General features: G+C 42.8%; 2 protein-coding genes across 2 annotated transcripts; one reads left to right on the top strand and one right to left on the bottom strand.

The window, feature by feature from the left end:
- Positions 1–266: 266 nt before the first annotated feature.
- On the bottom strand, positions 267–7,999 carry ppef1 (protein phosphatase, EF-hand calcium binding domain 1). Its single transcript, XM_053429347.1, has 18 exons — positions 7,936–7,999; positions 6,625–6,657; positions 6,384–6,511; positions 5,949–6,009; positions 4,338–4,501; positions 4,158–4,272; positions 3,789–3,835; positions 3,450–3,616; positions 3,301–3,337; positions 3,047–3,196; positions 2,323–2,483; positions 1,982–2,216; positions 1,709–1,894; positions 1,485–1,627; positions 1,016–1,122; positions 761–924; positions 551–635; positions 267–472 (listed from the first exon to the last, which is right to left on the bottom strand). Exons 1-18 carry the CDS (start codon positions 7,997–7,999, stop codon positions 267–269), a joined length of 2,253 nt encoding a protein of 750 aa, XP_053285322.1.
- Positions 8,000–11,516: 3,517 nt separating this feature from the next.
- Positions 11,517–16,236, top strand: rs1a (retinoschisin 1a). Its single transcript, XM_053427223.1, has 6 exons — positions 11,517–11,571; positions 11,910–11,935; positions 12,163–12,289; positions 14,469–14,610; positions 15,246–15,441; positions 16,084–16,236. Exons 1-6 carry the CDS (start codon positions 11,517–11,519, stop codon positions 16,234–16,236), a joined length of 699 nt encoding a protein of 232 aa, XP_053283198.1.
- Positions 16,237–17,452: the final 1,216 nt, after the last annotated feature.

The raw sequence follows: 17,452 nt of genomic DNA, 5'->3' as shown, positions 1-17,452 counted from the left end.
CAAATATGTTTATATACATGTACAAACCGTATTTACAGCTACAAGCTGTTTGTGAAGCAATGTTCAGAAACAACTTGTGACACTAATTTGAACCCATACTATAAATGAAAGTACATCGTTATGTTATACCAGCTGGATTACTCTAAAACTTCTAAACTGATTCCCATGAGATGTGAGAATGTCTTTTATTATTGTTGTTTTCCTACTTTCCATTCTTTTCTTAACTGATCACAACTTCCACGTTTCGGTATTCCGATCAATCCCCTTCACGAACACTTGAGTGGCTGATCCTTGATGTCCAGTTTGTGTACGACTCTGAAGGCCTCCAGGAACTCAGTAAAGTCTATGCTGCCGTCCTTGTTGAAGTCGATGCTGCGAGCCAGCTCATCGATGGCCCTGTCGTCGATGTCCACGCCCAGGTGAGCGCTGAACAGACGCCAGGTGTGACGGAACTCCTCGGTGGAGATCAGACCTGAGCACGACACACACGCAGATTTAATGTTGAATCATCAAGACAATGTCTTCCAAAAGAGACACAGAAGTTATTTACCTGAATGGTCTTTGTCTATAATGTTGAATATTATCTCGATGTCCGTCCTGTATCTGAACAGAGTTTCAGCCAAGTTTGGAGCGACCTAACACAAGAGGGAAAGAAAAGAAATTAAATACATTGTAGACACTGAAAACTCTTGATACGTTTAGTAAATTACTGTATTACAGTACTTAGAAGTACTGCGGGACACTACTTGTCTATTCTGACCGTAGGCAGAGGAATCCCTGTGCTCATGTCCTCAAAGCAGGACTGATACTCCACACTGCCATCTGCTGTCAGACGGCACAAGTGTGGACGGAGAGTCCTCCAGGGCAGGTCCAGTCTCAGCACGGACTCCAGCACCTGAGCCCACTCACTGACCGACAAACGACCTGAAAGAAGATATGCTGACGTATATAACATGTATAACACGTGAACACATCTTTATAAGAGAGGTAAATAAACAGGGAGGTTAAAGGTCACCGGTGCTGTTCTGGTCGAACTGCTGGAAGCCCGTCACCAGCTCAGAGCGATGGGTGAACAGCTTCTCCTTCAAGGCCCTGAGAGCAGAGCCTTCAGCCACTCGGACTCTGCTAAGACAAAGGTGAACATATCATTTACAAATACCTATCATTATGTATTAGCTTCTCCCATTAAGCATTGTATTAATGCCATCATCTGCAGAATAGAGCCGGAGCTAATGCCAATTGTATCCATTCCCATTACAGACTAAAGCCGGATGTGAGTGGGTTATTTGATCTGTGGAAATGAGGCTTGAGTGTGAAATTTGGTGCAGTTTGATTGAATTCAAGGGGACTGTTGGGCCTTGGCAGAGGTTCACGCTCTACAGAGAAATATTCTAGTTGTTTGAATGAACATTAAATAGACTCATAGCCTCGGCACAAAAACTCCCAGCTGTGGTTAAACAAACACATACAGTACACAGTTGTACCTCTGAGTCAGGGTGAGTTTGCGTGTTGTGCGGCTGACTTGGTACTGGTAGAAGCGGGGAACCAGCTCCCTGCCCAGTTTGATGTAGGCACCGCGGTTACTTCCCTCCTCATAGTAGTTGGACGCGGAGAAAATGGTGATCACCTGCAGAGCAAACGTTTATTCCTCCAGCTGCAAACCTATTAGACAACATTTTACTGCAGATAGGTTTGCCACTGCGTCTACCTGTCCACCGTGACAGAGCTCGTATCCCTCCTGTTTGCACTCGTGGGACCTGATGAGCAGCTGGAGTCCGTGTTGGAGCAGCAGCCTCTGGGTGATGTCAGGGCCGAAGTAGCAACCTCCTCCTCTGAACGTGTTGGGACTGCAGCCCGCTTGAGATTTGGGGTCACTCCACAATATATCCACTATCTGCAACCGAGAGGAAAGCAGGTGAACAAGATGCAGAACTCAATCACAAGGGAGCACGGTTGAACAATATTAACTCATGCCTCTGACCTGTTTCCATTCCCGATCATGCCGCGGCGGTGCTGGAGGGGGAACAGAGGACAGAGAGTCCAGGAAAGGCACTTGGAGGACATTGATGGTGTAAGGCATGCTGGGAGAAGATGGGCACGGACGAGGTGAGAGGCAGGATGGAGTCCGAGGTGAGCAGATGGAAGAGGAGGAGGACGACGAGGAGGAAGAGCTGGAGGCGGCGCTGTCTTGTTGGTTGAGCCCACGTTGCCTCTTCCTTTAGAAAGAAAGGGACAGAAAACAGAGTCTGCTATTTTCAGACGTCTAATTGTACATTTGAACTTTGTAACATCTGTAGGCATCTGCGTTCTGAGGCATCTGACCTCAGACTGGGTGTTAACTGGTTCCTTTGGTTCTTGCTTTGGCTTCGACTGCTGCCGGGACGAGAGCCGTCTGTCAATCTCATTCTTTTGGCCTGTCTGCTGGACTGACCGATGTCCAGCTGCTCCAGACTGCGTCGGGGAAACCTCAGGGCAGATTTCACCTGGAGGGGAAGAGGAGAATGGAAGACAGACATAAAGAGACAAAAAAGATATGTGACATTCAAACTGACACGTAAGTCTGCACAGAACTGAGATTCATGAACTATTCTCTCAGAAATCAACAAATGTGTTGAAGAAAAGCATGTCAACATTCCTTCCAGTAAGCTTCACAGTAAGGCACCCTGAAGTTTTTGTGTAATCTTGCTCATGAACCAACCAGCCAACAAACAAACGGGCCGAGGTGAAAACATAACCTCCTACTACCTGGCGAGGTAGTTACATTAGTCCATGAGTAGTAATTTAATTAGCTCTGTCTGTAATCCAGGCTTGCTGCCACCAAACACTGTTACGAACAGGCTGTGGAAGAAAGGCTGACATGTCAGGCACTAACAACCTAGATATTTTACTCAGTAGTCGGTGGAGATCACAACTAAATAGAGAGAAACATTGACATGTGAATCTGTCAGTATGTGTAGAAAATAAGCACTGCCGACCTCTAGTGGTCTAAGCTGATTCATGCAGTTAAAAGTGGACAGAGGATGAAGGTTTGACTGTGTCCTCAGACCTTGTGTCTCTCTATGGAGCTGAGGAAGTCCAGGTCAGTCTGGTCCGATATTCCTCCATGTACTATCAGGATCTTCCCGTCGATCACTGTTGCGACAGGCAGGAGGCTGAAAATGTCCTGAAACAGCTGCAGGATCTCGTGGCAGTGGGTCTGCACAGTCACACACAACATATACAAATTAAAATAGATAGTAATAATTAGTTCTGTGCATGAAGAAAAGCAGAAAGATCACATGAGTCTGGACTTCTCTGTACCTTGTACTTCTGCATCACCTCTTTTGTGAACCCGTATCTGAAAGAGCGACAGAACAACAATCGAGCTCAGATCATTTTTAACGCTCGTATTTGTGACAGACAAGGATGAATTTACGTTTTCTTTCATTTCTACTCTTGTTTTCATGCACCTGAGATTCATGATGTGGTCTTCGTGGTTTCCCCGGTTCAGGTGCATGTAGTCGGGATAGAGCAGAAGATAAGCGAACAGGAGGACGACCACTTCGATTGACTTTTTCCCACGGTCCACAAAGTCCCCGTTAAACACATATGGCGTCTCCGCGGAGGGGAGGCCGTTCTGAATGACACAAACGTACCATAAAAAATATGTTAAATCAAATCTAAGAGGTGTTTTTAAATGCTACAAATGTTTGCATGTTTGAATCCTTTGTGCATTTCCATAAAATCCACTTGTGATTTTACTGTAAACTATGTAATAAGTGAAAATAATGAAAGAAATATAGCTGTACCTTATAAAATATGAGCAGTAAATCATCAAGCCTCCCGTGTAGATCACCTGTAACAGAAGGAGAATGAAGGCGAAGCATGCTAAACGAATCATACTGTGTGTTTTTGTTTTGTTCACAAGTATTCTTGAGTCTAATGAGATGCGGCTGTGCAGGAGGAAGTAGCTCTGGAACCGACGTGAAGTGGCTTATCAGTGTGCAAATAAACAATAAACAAGACCCTCCTTCTCAGAACGATGCCATTAAAATACAGTCTAAACACATCAGTGGTCGTTTAACCAATAAGTGGGTCATCCATTTATTCAGGGGCTCAGTGTGTAGCACGTGTTTTTTAGCATTAAATTAAGTGAGAGTGAAGCCATGTTCACCCACCACATATCGTGATGTCATTGACGTAGGATGTTGACAGGTGGATGATGTTGGGCATCTGCTTCAGGAGCTTTTTGGTCTCGTACAGCAGCTGCAGAACATATCTGGCGTGCAGAGTCTGTGTGGAAGAAAGAGGAATGAGTCCACGGGAGTGAGAAACAGCAAAGACACTCGTTTGGTTACCTGCTGCTCTTTGAATGCACCGAGCAGAGCGTTAGTGTCCGAGACGGAGAGAGGAAACGAGAGTCGGGGTCCGGCGTACGACTCCGGAACGGGGATCTGGTCGTAGCACCTCTCTCTGTCCAGCCAGGGGTCGACCAGCGGGTCCAGCAACTGGGAGATCAGGTCTGGAGGAAACAGTGAGCGGATCTTTGAACATACGGAGCTCCTGACTTCTTCTCTTACATGTTTTTAGTCCACAAACATACAATCTTAGGTTGTTCGAGGCCAAATGATTAATTAACACCTGACAAATCAAGGTATTTATCATCATTTAGTTGTGATCATTGATCTGCTCAAGAGGAATGTCCGTCCATCCATCCACACATCCATTACCTATAGCCACCCACTTATTCTTAGAGTCACAGGGGGGGGTGCTGGAGCTAATCCCAGCTGACGTATGGTGAGAGGCGGGGTACACCAGGTCGCCAGTGTATCACAGACCAACACACAGAGACAAACATTCACACTAACATTAACCTACGGACAATTTAGAGTCTTTTATCAAGTTGCACGTCTTTCTGATGTAGGAGGAAGTACCCAAGAGAAATAACAGACGATGGGAGGACATGCAAACTCCACACTGAAGGAATCTGACTGGAAGGAGTCCACTGCACCACCGTGCCACTCAAGAATAAGATGTGGAATAAAAAAAAAAGGGAACGATCGTTGTTCATCTTCAATTGTAAAGATTGTTTCAATTTGTAAAATAAATAATGAGGTTTAACCAGCTGAATAAAAACATATTCCATGAACAGATTTTCCTCTGGCTCAACACTGCACCAAATCCATCTCTGCATGGATCTCCATCTCTGGGGTGTATTGAAAACCCACTTCATTATGCTAATAAAAACTAATGGCCTGTAATATATGCACATGAAAACCCAGGTATGAACAAACCTCCTATACACAGGCCCAGATACCTCTTTTAAAAAGTCTGTTTCCCTTTTCAGGTGCTTTCTTCTGTCACACAAACACAGACTGTGATTAAAACACAGTCTGGTCCGGTGCATCACAGACTCGATGTAAACCCACGACGAGGACGTGCTGCAGATGCTGCAGTAAGGACTGACCTGAGGATTAGCTTGTCAATGGAGCATTGTGCTTTTTAGCTGGATGAGTGGGTCACTACACACTGAGAGCCAGAGCTGTGTCAGTGCAGCACATCAACACACTGGCCTCCACATCCACAGCAGTTGCTAAGGAACGCACTGGGTTTTTCTAATCTCGACTATTGCACAGTGGCATGACGAACAATGGTTTTAATTTGATGCAAATAAAATGACACGTCTACTTAAAATCTCCCTGTGTAAGAAAATGTTCAAAACATCCATTTAAATCCATTTGATGAGTCAAATCAAACTTTATCTCCATTTACAGAATTTTTCAAAACTGCCCTTGTTTCCTCGTTCAACCATGAAAAGTTACGTCCACAGCGAAAATAAAATACATGAGTAAAAGTTATAATTGAGCAGAATAACCTCACAGAATTAAACTGCAGTAGGTCACAGTTGTTTTCATACACAAACACACACACATTACAAACTTCTGTCCATTTAAGAGTTGTCATCTAACCTGGCCCACTTCCATTCAGCTGAGTGACGTTGTCCAGCATGAAACTGAAGAAACTGGAGAGCTGATGAAGAACAGAAAAACTAGAGTCATCTCCTTGTGGTGGTTTGACTCAACCAGTGCAGTTAAAGTCAACATACATTCTGTTTAAGACTCATATAAGCTCACCGTGACCTTTGACATCATGTTTAAGAGGCCAAAAACATCTTTGCGAGGAAACAATGACCTTGAACTTTGACCTTTGGACTTTAAATTCTAATCAGTTCATGACTCCAAGTGCAAGACCTCTTGTGAAATCATGTTCACAGGAATGTTACATTATGTACATACAGTAAAACCTGAAAACATAACGCCTCTGGCCAAAATCTATAGAAACTATTCATGACGCTTCTGAAAATGATCGAACGTGTGCATTGACATGATGAAGCCGACAGTCACCTGCAGCTGGTCCTGCTCTCCGGCGTACTCTATCGACTGGAAGATGTTCCACGTGTACCTGCGTCTCATCTCAAGACGGGCCATGTAGCGCCGGTACCATCGCTGGATCAAAACCGCCGCCTTCATGGCTACAACACAAACACATGTTACATATGAATGTGAGGCCGGAGCACAGCGTGTCAATTAATCAAAAGTAGAAGCTAAATCTTGTGTATTTTTTCACAGACGAGCAGGTTCTTACTCAGAGCCGGGGGGGTCGTCTTCACGGCTTCATCTGTGACGGGAAAAAACTACAGATCAGCTTAAGAAACAGGTAATTAAATAAGATCCCGTGCAAGGCAGACACACACGCAGAAATAACAAGACACAGGGGAGGTCATGAGCAACAATGAGCCTGGAAAAACTGAGCAAATTAAAAGTGCTTTTGGGAGAAGCGACTCATTAAACTGAGGAGACATGACAGGCGGCAAAAAAAGAAACGCACCAGCTGTCAGACTCCTGCAGAGTGCACACGTGCATGTTTTAACATCCCAGTGGGGACATTAACCTGGAAGCACACTAACCTACAGGGCGCTAATGTCACCGTGCGGATGAAAGTTAAGGTCCCGATGAGTAGAGTTTGCTTTGAGGTTTCAGGTTTTGAGGTTGTGTGTTTTTGTTTGTACAACTGAATGATTATTAGATTCCTTCAACACAAACAAACAAAGAACACAACAACAACCTTGCCATAACTACAGCTAGTAATAATATTACAGTATTTCAGGAGCACTGAATAATGTTACACATACTACTTCGAGGAGATCGACAGAGCAAGAATTGTAATTCAACATTAAAAACAAAATATACAGAATTTTACATGAGCCGAAATGACTATTTAAATACAACGATGTCATATTTACTATCTGGTTTAACTTAGATGTTTTAAGTTTGGATTAGTCTGTGGATAACTTTCCCTTTTTATTCCAATCAATTTTCTTTTTTTAATGAAAGAAATCATGAATTCACAATTTCATAGGGTTCAAGGTAACTTCTTCAGGTGTGCAAAGTATTCATGTATTATAGGCTTTATGATGTTTTTCATGATTTCATCGTGTTTTTCTTGTTACACATGAGAATATACAACATGGTTGAATGGATTTTCTTTGATCCTCTGATTGATGATCAACTTAGTTTCTAGTTTTCATTAGGGTGAGGAGATTAAAAACTGGGGTGTCAGAGTGTTTGGCCTTTAATATGTGAAATCGTAAAATCCACTGTAACTCTATGTAAGAAGGCAGAAATCAGAGTTAGAGTCTGCGATCTCTTTTATTGGAGTTTGCTAAAAAGCACTTGTGCTCCAATTAGTCTCCGACACTTCAGGTCCTCAGCTCACACACACCAGGTGTCTGAACATGCCTGCTCTTAATTTGATAAAGCTTTGACTGTTCACAACTTTCCAGAGGTCAGAAGTTTCCATCCGACAGGGACAAAGGAAACACGAGTCAGTCCTGGACAGATTTAAAACTGCACCTGCCTTTTGAGCCTGTGAGATTGTCAGCACTCTCCTGAAAACCAGCTGCTCCCGTTTCCACTCTCCTCCCTTGTGTTTCCGTGGTAACAGAGGTGCCGCATCCCATGATGACCGGCTGAGAGGTCCCAGGTTCACATTAGACTGAAGCTCCCAAAACTGGTGACAGTGGCGTCATGTGACCGTTTGCACAGGAACCTGAAAAGCACAAGAACACTGGTGTTTTCAGGCCGATCTGGTGCAGTGACTGAACGTGTGTGTTTCATTCTCTGGATCTTCACACGTCAGACTTCTCCACATCCAGAAGTCAGACTCACAGGTTCGACTCTAAGTGGCAGCTCTTCTGGAAAACTGGCTTTTGTTCATCCCCCCACTCCATTCATGGTTTACTCCACCAGGGAGGTTGTGGGTTGTGTAGTGGAGGGATGTAGTATGGGTCAGGGAGGAGACTTTTTAAATTGTGAGGACAGATCCAGGAGTTTTAATCACATGCTGATCATAATCTGTCAGAGAAACAAACACACCAACAAAAGGACAGGGGTGAAAACAAACTTCTTATGGACGCAAGTCACCTAGTCAGCAGACTGCATGACAATGACATCACAAACAAATGCACGAATAAAACTAATAAGCTGGTGAATGTCCGATCCTCCTGCAGCTCCGTCTCTCAGCTCCCGCCTCCTTTGAGAAACGTGTGGAACAAATCAAACGCACCTCGCGTCACTTTCCCACATTTTCACTCTGCAACATTTATCAAAGACGCGCTTACTTCACGCACGAGGCGCAAGTACAAATAAATGAATGGCTCCTACCTGCGGCGTGAGTCCGCGCGATCCTGAAATCACGAAGGAGACTGAACGATCCACGGAGCAGGAGGAGCAGGAGGAGGAGGAGAAACAAGAGGAGTTACACAATGTTCAGAGTGGCGCAGGTGATGGAGCAGGGAAGAGAGGGAGGAGGAGATAAAGAGAGGGAGGAGGAGATAAAGAGGAGGAGGAGAAACACGTCAGAAATGTTTCCCAGGTAACTGCATTGAGTGGCCACTTTATAGTAATTTTTTTTTTTTATATTTCAAATCAAAATATATTGTGTTTATATTAAATGAAATATATTACGTAATATTTTGATTCTTAATCTATTCAAGTTGTATATGCCTTACTTAAACTGCTTATTTAATATATTTCCAGTTACATTTTTGTAATAGAAATTTATTTATTAACTTGTCAATCCAATATACATACATACACACACACACCCCCCAACATACATTCAGCTCTCACAATACTTGATCATTACAATCGTCATTTCTAAAAACAAGTGCAAAGAAAAAGAAATTTAAATATTCTTACAATAAACACTTTACCGACTATAATAGAAGTGTTTGTTTAAATTAAATGATAATGATATTCATGCTGCAGCCCATGTTTTCTATGAAGCACACATTCACCCATGTTTTTTGGATAGTAACCATCTTGTCCTGCTTCAGTCACATTGTGTTTTCATGATGTCTGAACACTGAAGGTCGACCAGGACCAAGTCTACCTGAGGTTTGACCTCCAGAGGATCAGACCTCATGTAGAGCTTCAGACCAGAATATCACAGGTCGAAGGTCAACGTAAACTCCACACACAGCAACGCTCCAGTTTGCTTTGTCACAGGAAGCAAATATTTATCTGTCACCTCCTCGCTCTCGTGGATTAAACATGAAGCGGAGGTTCGGTGCTGATATATTCACATGTGTTACTGGGCCCTGACAGAGCAGATTAAAAGACCGGTCACACAAACAAATATGAGAGTTAGGGATCAAAGAAAAGTCACTTATGTGGCCAAGTGCATGTAGCTCACCTTTTAGTCGCATTTATGAGATTGTACCCTTAACTGAATTTGAGCTGGAAGTGAAAACTCACATTCTAATGTCGACTAAAATAAAAAACGTTGGATGAAAAGATGTGGCCATTTAAAAAAGCACCTCTAAAATGGAAGGCAGTCAGAGGAATGATAGATTTGAAATTAAAATGTTTTGAATTTCAATTGTGCAAACACAACACTCTACTGCCAGAAATTAGTAGTCAATATTAATTTATTAAGAGACTTAACAAGAACAAAATTGCACTTTGCTTATAGACAGTTTAAAAATTAAGAACTTTTAAAAATAATTGTAAATCCTTTTGTTTAGCTCTAGTCCGGACTGTTCATGCAGCAGCTCTCGTGCACATCCTCTGCTGCACGAGTGTGACGGCAGCGTGGATCTCCTGCAGAGTGACCACCTTCAGTCTGTTGCTCCTGGACAGCCGGGACGCCTCCGAGCTCACCAGCCTCAGCAGGACTGGTCTGGGTAAACTGAGCCGACTGGTCAGGAAGTCCGGACTCCTCATCCCAGCTGGACGAACCTGCAGGAGAGACAAAGAGTCACAGGGAGGTTTGAGTCTCACTTAATTAGCAGAGGACTCTGGTGCTGGTCTGAATGCAAAGGCCTTCAACCGGTCTCATGAAGTTGTTTTCTTTATCATCTGTGACGTTAAGGTCATCCAATGAAAGAAACTCTAAATGCCCCACATCTACACATCACTATTTTTGCTGACCTCTTTATGAGCCTTGTACATGAGAGAGCAGTGGGCTTGAATCCTCTTCTTTGTTGGTGGAGGAGGAATCCTGCGAGTTGCTTGGACAGTAGCTTTCATTTTGTTGCTTCACTTCTGTCAAAAAAAACAAAATAAATCCACTTAGGATCACGCTCACAGCAGCAGTTTTTATAAGGCCCCAGATAATGAGGAGGTGAGAGCAGAGTGTGCGATCGAGACGAGAGGAGGAGGTTTTAATGAACACAGATTGAAAACAGCTTTCCTTAATTGGACTCAATTACTTTCACCCACCTGCTTTTAAAGAGTGTGACCTCAGACGTCTGGAGCCTCAGTGTGTCTGGATCCTCAGTGTGTCTACACTCACACCACACTTCAGAAATACATATCCTAGATGTCTGGAAATTATTATAAAATATGAATATATAAATAATCTAAATATTTAGATTTATAAATATGTATATATTTATATACATAAATTGGCACTGGGAATTTGTATGTAGTTTTACAGTTTTACAAAGCAGAACATACCTTGTCATAGGACCTCTGTCCTAAGAATTAAATGACGAATATATTACATTAAAAATAATAATAATTTTACAGAGAATAGGGTTGAATCTGTATCTCTATCTCTGTCAACCTTCTGCTCCATCATAGGGGGCCATCACAAGGCCCAGCATCAGCCATCACCACCCTCTAACCCTTCTTCTCTCTCACTGACTCTGTTACACACACACACACACACACACACACACACGCACACACACACACAGACACACACTGAACGGTGGCTTTACATTTTTGTTTTTTTCCTCTGGAATTTGTGACCTGACCCACATGAGTGTGCAGTGATTTGCAGAAGGCATGGTGGTGGTGGTGTTGATGGTGGTGGATGAACAGCTGCAGGAGAGGCTTTGTCAGATAGGGGACGGCATTAGGTAAGACCATTAGTGTCCCGTGGATTATTGTAATCCAGCCTCTCCATCACTTCATGGTTCGGTTGCTCATTCTACAGTCGGTCTCGTCTGGTTTGAGGCAGGTTGGAAGATGGCTCTCGACGTGCAGCGTTTCCTGCTCCCCCTGCTTCTTCTGGGTGCTAACGGTACGAGTTCTGTCTGTTCACTCTGGACCTTGTGCTGTTGTGGTTTTATGAAAACATGATCTGTGTTTATTTACTTCCCAATATTGGAGTTACAATACGCTAATGTCAGAAAACCTTTAACTTGCGGTTTTACTTGGGTTTTCTCTCACTGTCCATGTTTGGAGGCATTATCCTTGATTATTTATGTCTGTGTAGTATTTAATTGACCTTTTTAAATCTGTGGTTATTGATGCACAGACTTTGTTTTCTTGAATGAGTAACCACGCGTCCTAACAGTGTGGTTTACTCTCTTTTCTTCACCGGATGCCTGGACCTTATCTTATCCTCTGCTCGGACAGTGTTCATCTGCATCTATGCTCAAGAGGTACGAAAATGACACACTGGACATTTTCCCAGTTTAACTAATATTTGTACTCAAATGATTCCCATATAAATCTACAAATATGAGATATTAGAAGGTTCAGTCTCTGCATCATTGTTTTTGCAGTTATCCATGAATATAATTTCTAATAATGGCATGTGTGTATTTAGTTTCTGATGACATTATTTTGCAGAGCATGTTTTGAGAGATGTTGTGTGCGTGTGTTTTAGAATGGTGTGTCCGAGACATGGACCAGCAGGTCTTGCAAATGTGACTGTGAAGGAGGAGAAACCCCCACTGAGTTCTCCTCCATCGCGTCGGGCTCCTCCATGGTGCGAGGAGTCGACTGCATGCCAGGTAATAAATAACCTTCAAATACAGTTATGGGGAAAAACACACACACACACACACACACACACACACACACACACACACACACACACACACACACACACACACACACGATAACCTATGTCCTCCTTTGAAACATACACTCTGCTTTAGTTTAAAATTAATTGTTATCAAAAAAAAATTATGTTTTGTTTTCATTCAGTTTAAATGAGACTCAATAATAAAGGGACTTTCGATGAGTTCATGATCAAACTGTACCACAGAACTAAAACAGTTCCTATAACGTGAACAAGAATCGAGCAGCAGATCTGCTACTAAGATTTTTTTTTTTATCAGTTAATGTGTTGCATATTCTTTTAAAGAATTATTTTTTTGTTAATAAAATCCAAAAACACGCAATTTACATACATTTTAGACAAAAATGTAAATATTCACATTTTAGAGGCTGAAACCATTTCGTCACCAATGATTTGAACAAAACTATCAAAATGTTTGCCAGCTGAATTCCTGTCATGTCTCAATACATGTAGATGTATGGACCGTTTTCATGTGTGCTAAATGGAAGAGGAGACAGAAAGAGGAGGGATCTCTATACGTTGATGTACATGCATGAGCGCATTAGACTCCAGATTTGCCGCCGCAGGGTGGTCATGCTCCACTGGACACCCTCGGGGATGGGGATGCAGATGGAGCCTCCATCACGGCTGCACGGTTCTCTGAATTTACGAGTACAATCATGGAAAATGTTGTTTGTATCTGGCTGTTGATCTGTATCAAACTACACAAGTTACATAAGGACAATAAAGCTGTCGGTTATGTTCAATATGGATATTAAGCCTGTACGTGGATCCAGATGAAAACCAAAAAACATCCATTATCTCGCCGAGGGTCTGGAGCCAATCGCAGATGATATATGGTGAATATTCTAATTTGATGTCAAAATGAAAAATTGTCACCACCACGTCCATTAGTGGCTTGTTAAGAGCTTTCAATTAATAACTACTCTATTTCTGTGATTGATTTAAGAACCGAATTTAATACCTAAACCTGTTTTTGAGATCTCAAACAAAAAAAAAGACTTGTGACACCAAAGATTCAGACTTGAACCCTGTCAGGCTTGAAGAAGAAGAAGAAGATGAAGCAGCTGATGTACAGTGAACAGGGTTTCCCCCTCAGTGAATCAACTGAGCCACAAATCACATGGCAACCGGAGACGGAGAGGAGACAGAAGTGCTCCAGATATTCATTATCTCACAACCGCATGCTCAGATTACGGGGTCTGGTAATAGACTGTGCCTATATATCGCACAATCACAGAAAGCAGTAATTATCACCGCATGGGAGTTGTGATGGGAGATGACTAACTCTCCTGTGACATTTCCTCACTCCATCCTGGGTCTGACCTTTCGGCTTCTTCCGTGAATTCACCCTCTAATGTGTTCCAGGAAATACATTAGATAGGACGAGAGTCGCTCACATCACAGTTATGTAAACACTTATCTGCTGACTGACTCACGTCCACGCTGCTGTATGCGTTGTAATACTGGGATTACACAGGATGTGACCCTGCGCCAGATAGGCTTAAGCCAGTAGTAAACAAAAGCGCAGCAGACGGCTTCTACTACAGCTTCACAGTTTCTCTAAAAACTTTACGGGAAAAAAACTCGCCCGTGTGCCTCTCTGTCCTCTCTCTCCCATTCGTGGATTTGTGAAGCATATTTACTAAATTGAGAACAGGACTCGCTCTGGTTTGTTTTCATGTGAAGGGAGAGGTCACGATATGAGAGCAGCATGGAGCTAAAGCTGTGGCGAGGAGGGAACACGGCCATCTGTCCACCTGCCGCCCTAATGGACACCACTGATCTCTCACTGTGGAGCATTAAACTGCAGGCTTTTAGGATGGGATTATGTCACACTGGGCCGCTGACTGTGGTTGTGTGTGTGTGTGTGTGTGTGTGTCTGTGTGTGTGTGGATGGGAGTTGGCAGAGGTGAGGATGAAGAGCGAGGAAAAGCTCTTCATCTTTCAGAGAAGCTCCCCGATGATCTGGTCACGTTTCAGTGTTGTGCTGAGACAGACGTGTTTGTGTTCTCTCCTCCGTCAGGGTGGTGACCTTGAAATCCAAGTCTACACCTCTATTAAGTGAAAAAACACACAGCAAATTAAGTAAACATCTCCTCCCGCAGAGTGTCCGTACCACAAACCTCTGGGCTTCGAGGCCGGGTCGGTGAATCCAGACCAGATCAGCTGCTCCAACGAGGACCAGTACACCGGCTGGTTCTCCTCATGGCTCCCCAGCAAGGCCCGGCTCAACACCCAGGGTTTCGGGTACGTCCGGGCCGACAGTTGCTCAGTTTTTTACATTCACAGACATGAACCTTCTTTTTTTTGTTATAGTGAAAACCAAAAATCTGCATAGTTTTATATCATCATCCATCTTAAGTCTGTGACTTAAGTTGTCAAAACATTTTTGTTTCCATTTTCATCTCAATATGTTGTTTTCACCAGAGATGGTTGACTGTTCTGACTCTAATAAGAAATATCTCGGCCGTTTCCATCTGGAAGGAACAGGGTTAGAGAAATCACACTTATTATATAAGATGCAGTTGGTTAGGTTGACTTGTCAATATGCTCTGAATTAAAACATTAAATAGACCAGTTAAATAACCGATGAATTAAGTTCAGGATAGAAGGGGTCTCGAAAACTGTCCAATATCTCAGATGAGTATAACAGTTTTCAAATCATTGACAGAATCTCAGATATTAGATAACCCTAATACTAACTCGCATGTTGAGGCTTGAGTCCGACCCATTTGGTTCCGACTCGGCCTTTTATTGTTTGTCTTCCCCATTTTATGTTTTAACTGACCTGTCAACAAATGCAAAAAAGGCCCCAAAATATCGCAAAAATATCTATGATCAATTGAAGCCTGATTTTTAAACCGTACGTGTGTTTTGTGTAGGTGCGCCTGGCTCTCCAAGTTCCAGGACACCAATCAGTGGCTGCAGATCGACCTGACGGAGGTGAAGGTGGTGTCAGGGATCCTGACTCAGGGCCGCTGTGACGCCGATGAGTGGATCACCAAGTACAGCGTTCAGTACCGCACGGACGAGAAGCTCAACTGGATCTACTACAAGGACCAGACTGGGAACAACAGGGTCAGTGGGACACAACAACACAACACAACACTGGGTTTACTGCTTTTGACTTTGATCAAACTAAAGATGGCTGATGTATTGGGTTCTCCTTTATCGATGATCACAGAGATTGGCCTTGTTTTTTAATTTGTTGTAGGTTTTAAATGATTGGCCTGATGCCAGACACATTAAAAACGTGTCGATATTTGAAGATGAAAATGTTTGACTACATTCTGTCTTTTCATTTAAAACTAACAACATATGTCTTTCTGATCAAAGTCTTTTCCGAGAACTTTCATCTACATTTTTATCTTATGGGGTAAAATCCTGGAAACTTCAAATTAAAGTTGGATAAGTTGATTGAACTGTATTAAAAAAAATAATTTCAGTAATTTATTCATTGACAAATATTTGAAGGTTGCCAGGTTTTTGAGAACTGGTCGGACAAAATTATTAGTTTGAAGATAATGTCATTTTTCACTTTCTTATGATTTATATATTTATTTGATGATCAATCCTAATAATTACACTTTTATTCTATTTATTTATCTCTATATTATATTTTATCATTGTCGTCATAGCTGTAATAGGACAAGTAGTATACTCAGTCAGCTCATCTCAGTGGAAAACACCCATCCTGATCTCCTCCTTCTCTTTCCTCAGGTGTTTTATGGAAACTCCGACCGCTCCTCGTCTGTGCAGAACCTTCTGCGGCCGCCCATTGTGGCGCGCTACCTTCGCATCATCCCTCTCGGGTGGCACACACGCATTGCTCTGCGCCTGGAGCTGCTCCTCTGCATGAACAAATGCATGTGAACGTCTCCTCCCGTCGTTCCCCAAGGCCTTGTCCCAAAACGTCCAACTCTACCCACAAAGCCCCATCATCACAGCGTACAACGTCCATAGTTCTGACCCCCTTCCTCACGCTACATGTAGAAAACCCCTCAATTTCAAACAATGATCAGTTGAAAAACCTTTTTAAAAAACGGGAGGGGAACAGTCCGACTTGTGTGATTCCATTCAAATGTCTGTTTGATATGCTCAATGAGCTTTCACTCAGCCCACTCCTCATTGTCTCTGTGTGACCCGTCTCGCTTGGGGCTTTAATTTGGTGAATTCTCAATAGATTGTTCCAGTTTCAATCAAATGGCATAAATTCAAAGCAATAATTAGGCATGATGAGGGAGAGGCCGCGTTGCTATGGAGGTTGTATCCACAGGTCTGAGACGAGCTCGCTCACAACAACTCTTTCCTTCTGTGGCAGGTCGAGGATTTTCTGTCCTTCTCTCCCTTTATTTAAAGATAAACGGGGAGTTTTTAGTTCTGCACCTCAGTCGGTTTCTCCTCCATTTATTCCTGGTGATCCTGTGTTTTTCCTTATCAACAAATCCCAAGAAAAGTCCCCCGAACCAATTATGAATTCCTGATTTCATTATATCGGCCCTGTTATGTTTGTTATCCCCGGTAATTCTGAAAACACCTCAGTGAGCTGCAGTGTCGTGTTCCTTCATCACACGGGTGCTGTAGTTTATTCTCAGTCACCGACACGTCCACTGTCGGGCTGCTCTAAATCCTCCGAGGCTCAGCGTGCATCAGCTCTGTATTAATCTGCAGCTCAAAAAAAATAATCCCCAACAAACGTAGTGTTTACTCCTGTTTGACTCGTGTTTGCTGAAAACTAGTCTCCAGCTGTTTTAGGAAATGACTTAGTCTTTTTTTTTTCTCTCTAAAGCTTTTCATCCTCAGTACAAGTGGCTTTGGAGCTGAAAACCATGAACCTGTTTTATTTTTGTCTTTTCAAAGGATTTGTTGATATCCTCTTTCTCTTTTTTGTTTCGTAAATCTCAGGCACTTTTTAAAATCAATCACTTTTTAGGTGCTATATAAATATATATATATAAATATCAAGTGAGGAGAAATTCACTAATATTCCTATGTGGTTTTGTATCGTGGTTGTTCCTGATTTTGTTTTGTTGCCATTTCAGTTCAATTTCCCATGGTGCTTTGGGAGCACTGTTGACGATGACGTGTT

This window comes from Pleuronectes platessa, chromosome 1 (assembly GCF_947347685.1).
Source record: "Pleuronectes platessa chromosome 1, fPlePla1.1, whole genome shotgun sequence".
Lineage (NCBI taxonomy): Eukaryota > Metazoa > Chordata > Actinopteri > Pleuronectiformes > Pleuronectidae > Pleuronectes > Pleuronectes platessa.
The sequence above is the reverse complement of the archived record's forward strand: the minus strand, read 5'-3'. Positions and strand labels throughout refer to the sequence as shown.

What these genes read in the sequence shown, in the direction of transcription:
- rs1a (XM_053427223.1), top strand. Translation starts at nt 11,517, where the DNA reads ATGGCTCTCGACGTGCAGCGTTTCCTGCTCCCCCTGCTTCTTCTGGGT. An exon ending in GCTTCTTCTGGGTGCTAACG is followed by an intron (nt 11,572 to 11,909) that starts GTACGAGTTCTG and finishes CTGCTCGGACAG; the next exon opens with TGTTCATCTGCATCTATGCT. An exon ending in CTCAACACCCAGGGTTTCGG is followed by an intron (nt 14,611 to 15,245) that starts GTACGTCCGGGC and finishes TGTTTTGTGTAG; the next exon opens with GTGCGCCTGGCTCTCCAAGT.
- ppef1 (XM_053429347.1), bottom strand. Translation starts at nt 7,999, where the DNA reads ATGGGATGCGGCACCTCTGTTACCACGGAAACACAAGGGAGGAGAGTG. An exon ending in GCTGAATGGAAGTGGGCCAG is followed by an intron (nt 4,502 to 5,948) that starts GTTAGATGACAA and finishes TGTTTCCTCCAG; the next exon opens with ACCTGATCTCCCAGTTGCTG. An exon ending in GCTCCATAGAGAGACACAAG is followed by an intron (nt 2,484 to 3,046) that starts GTCTGAGGACAC and finishes CTTCCCCTCCAG; the next exon opens with GTGAAATCTGCCCTGAGGTT.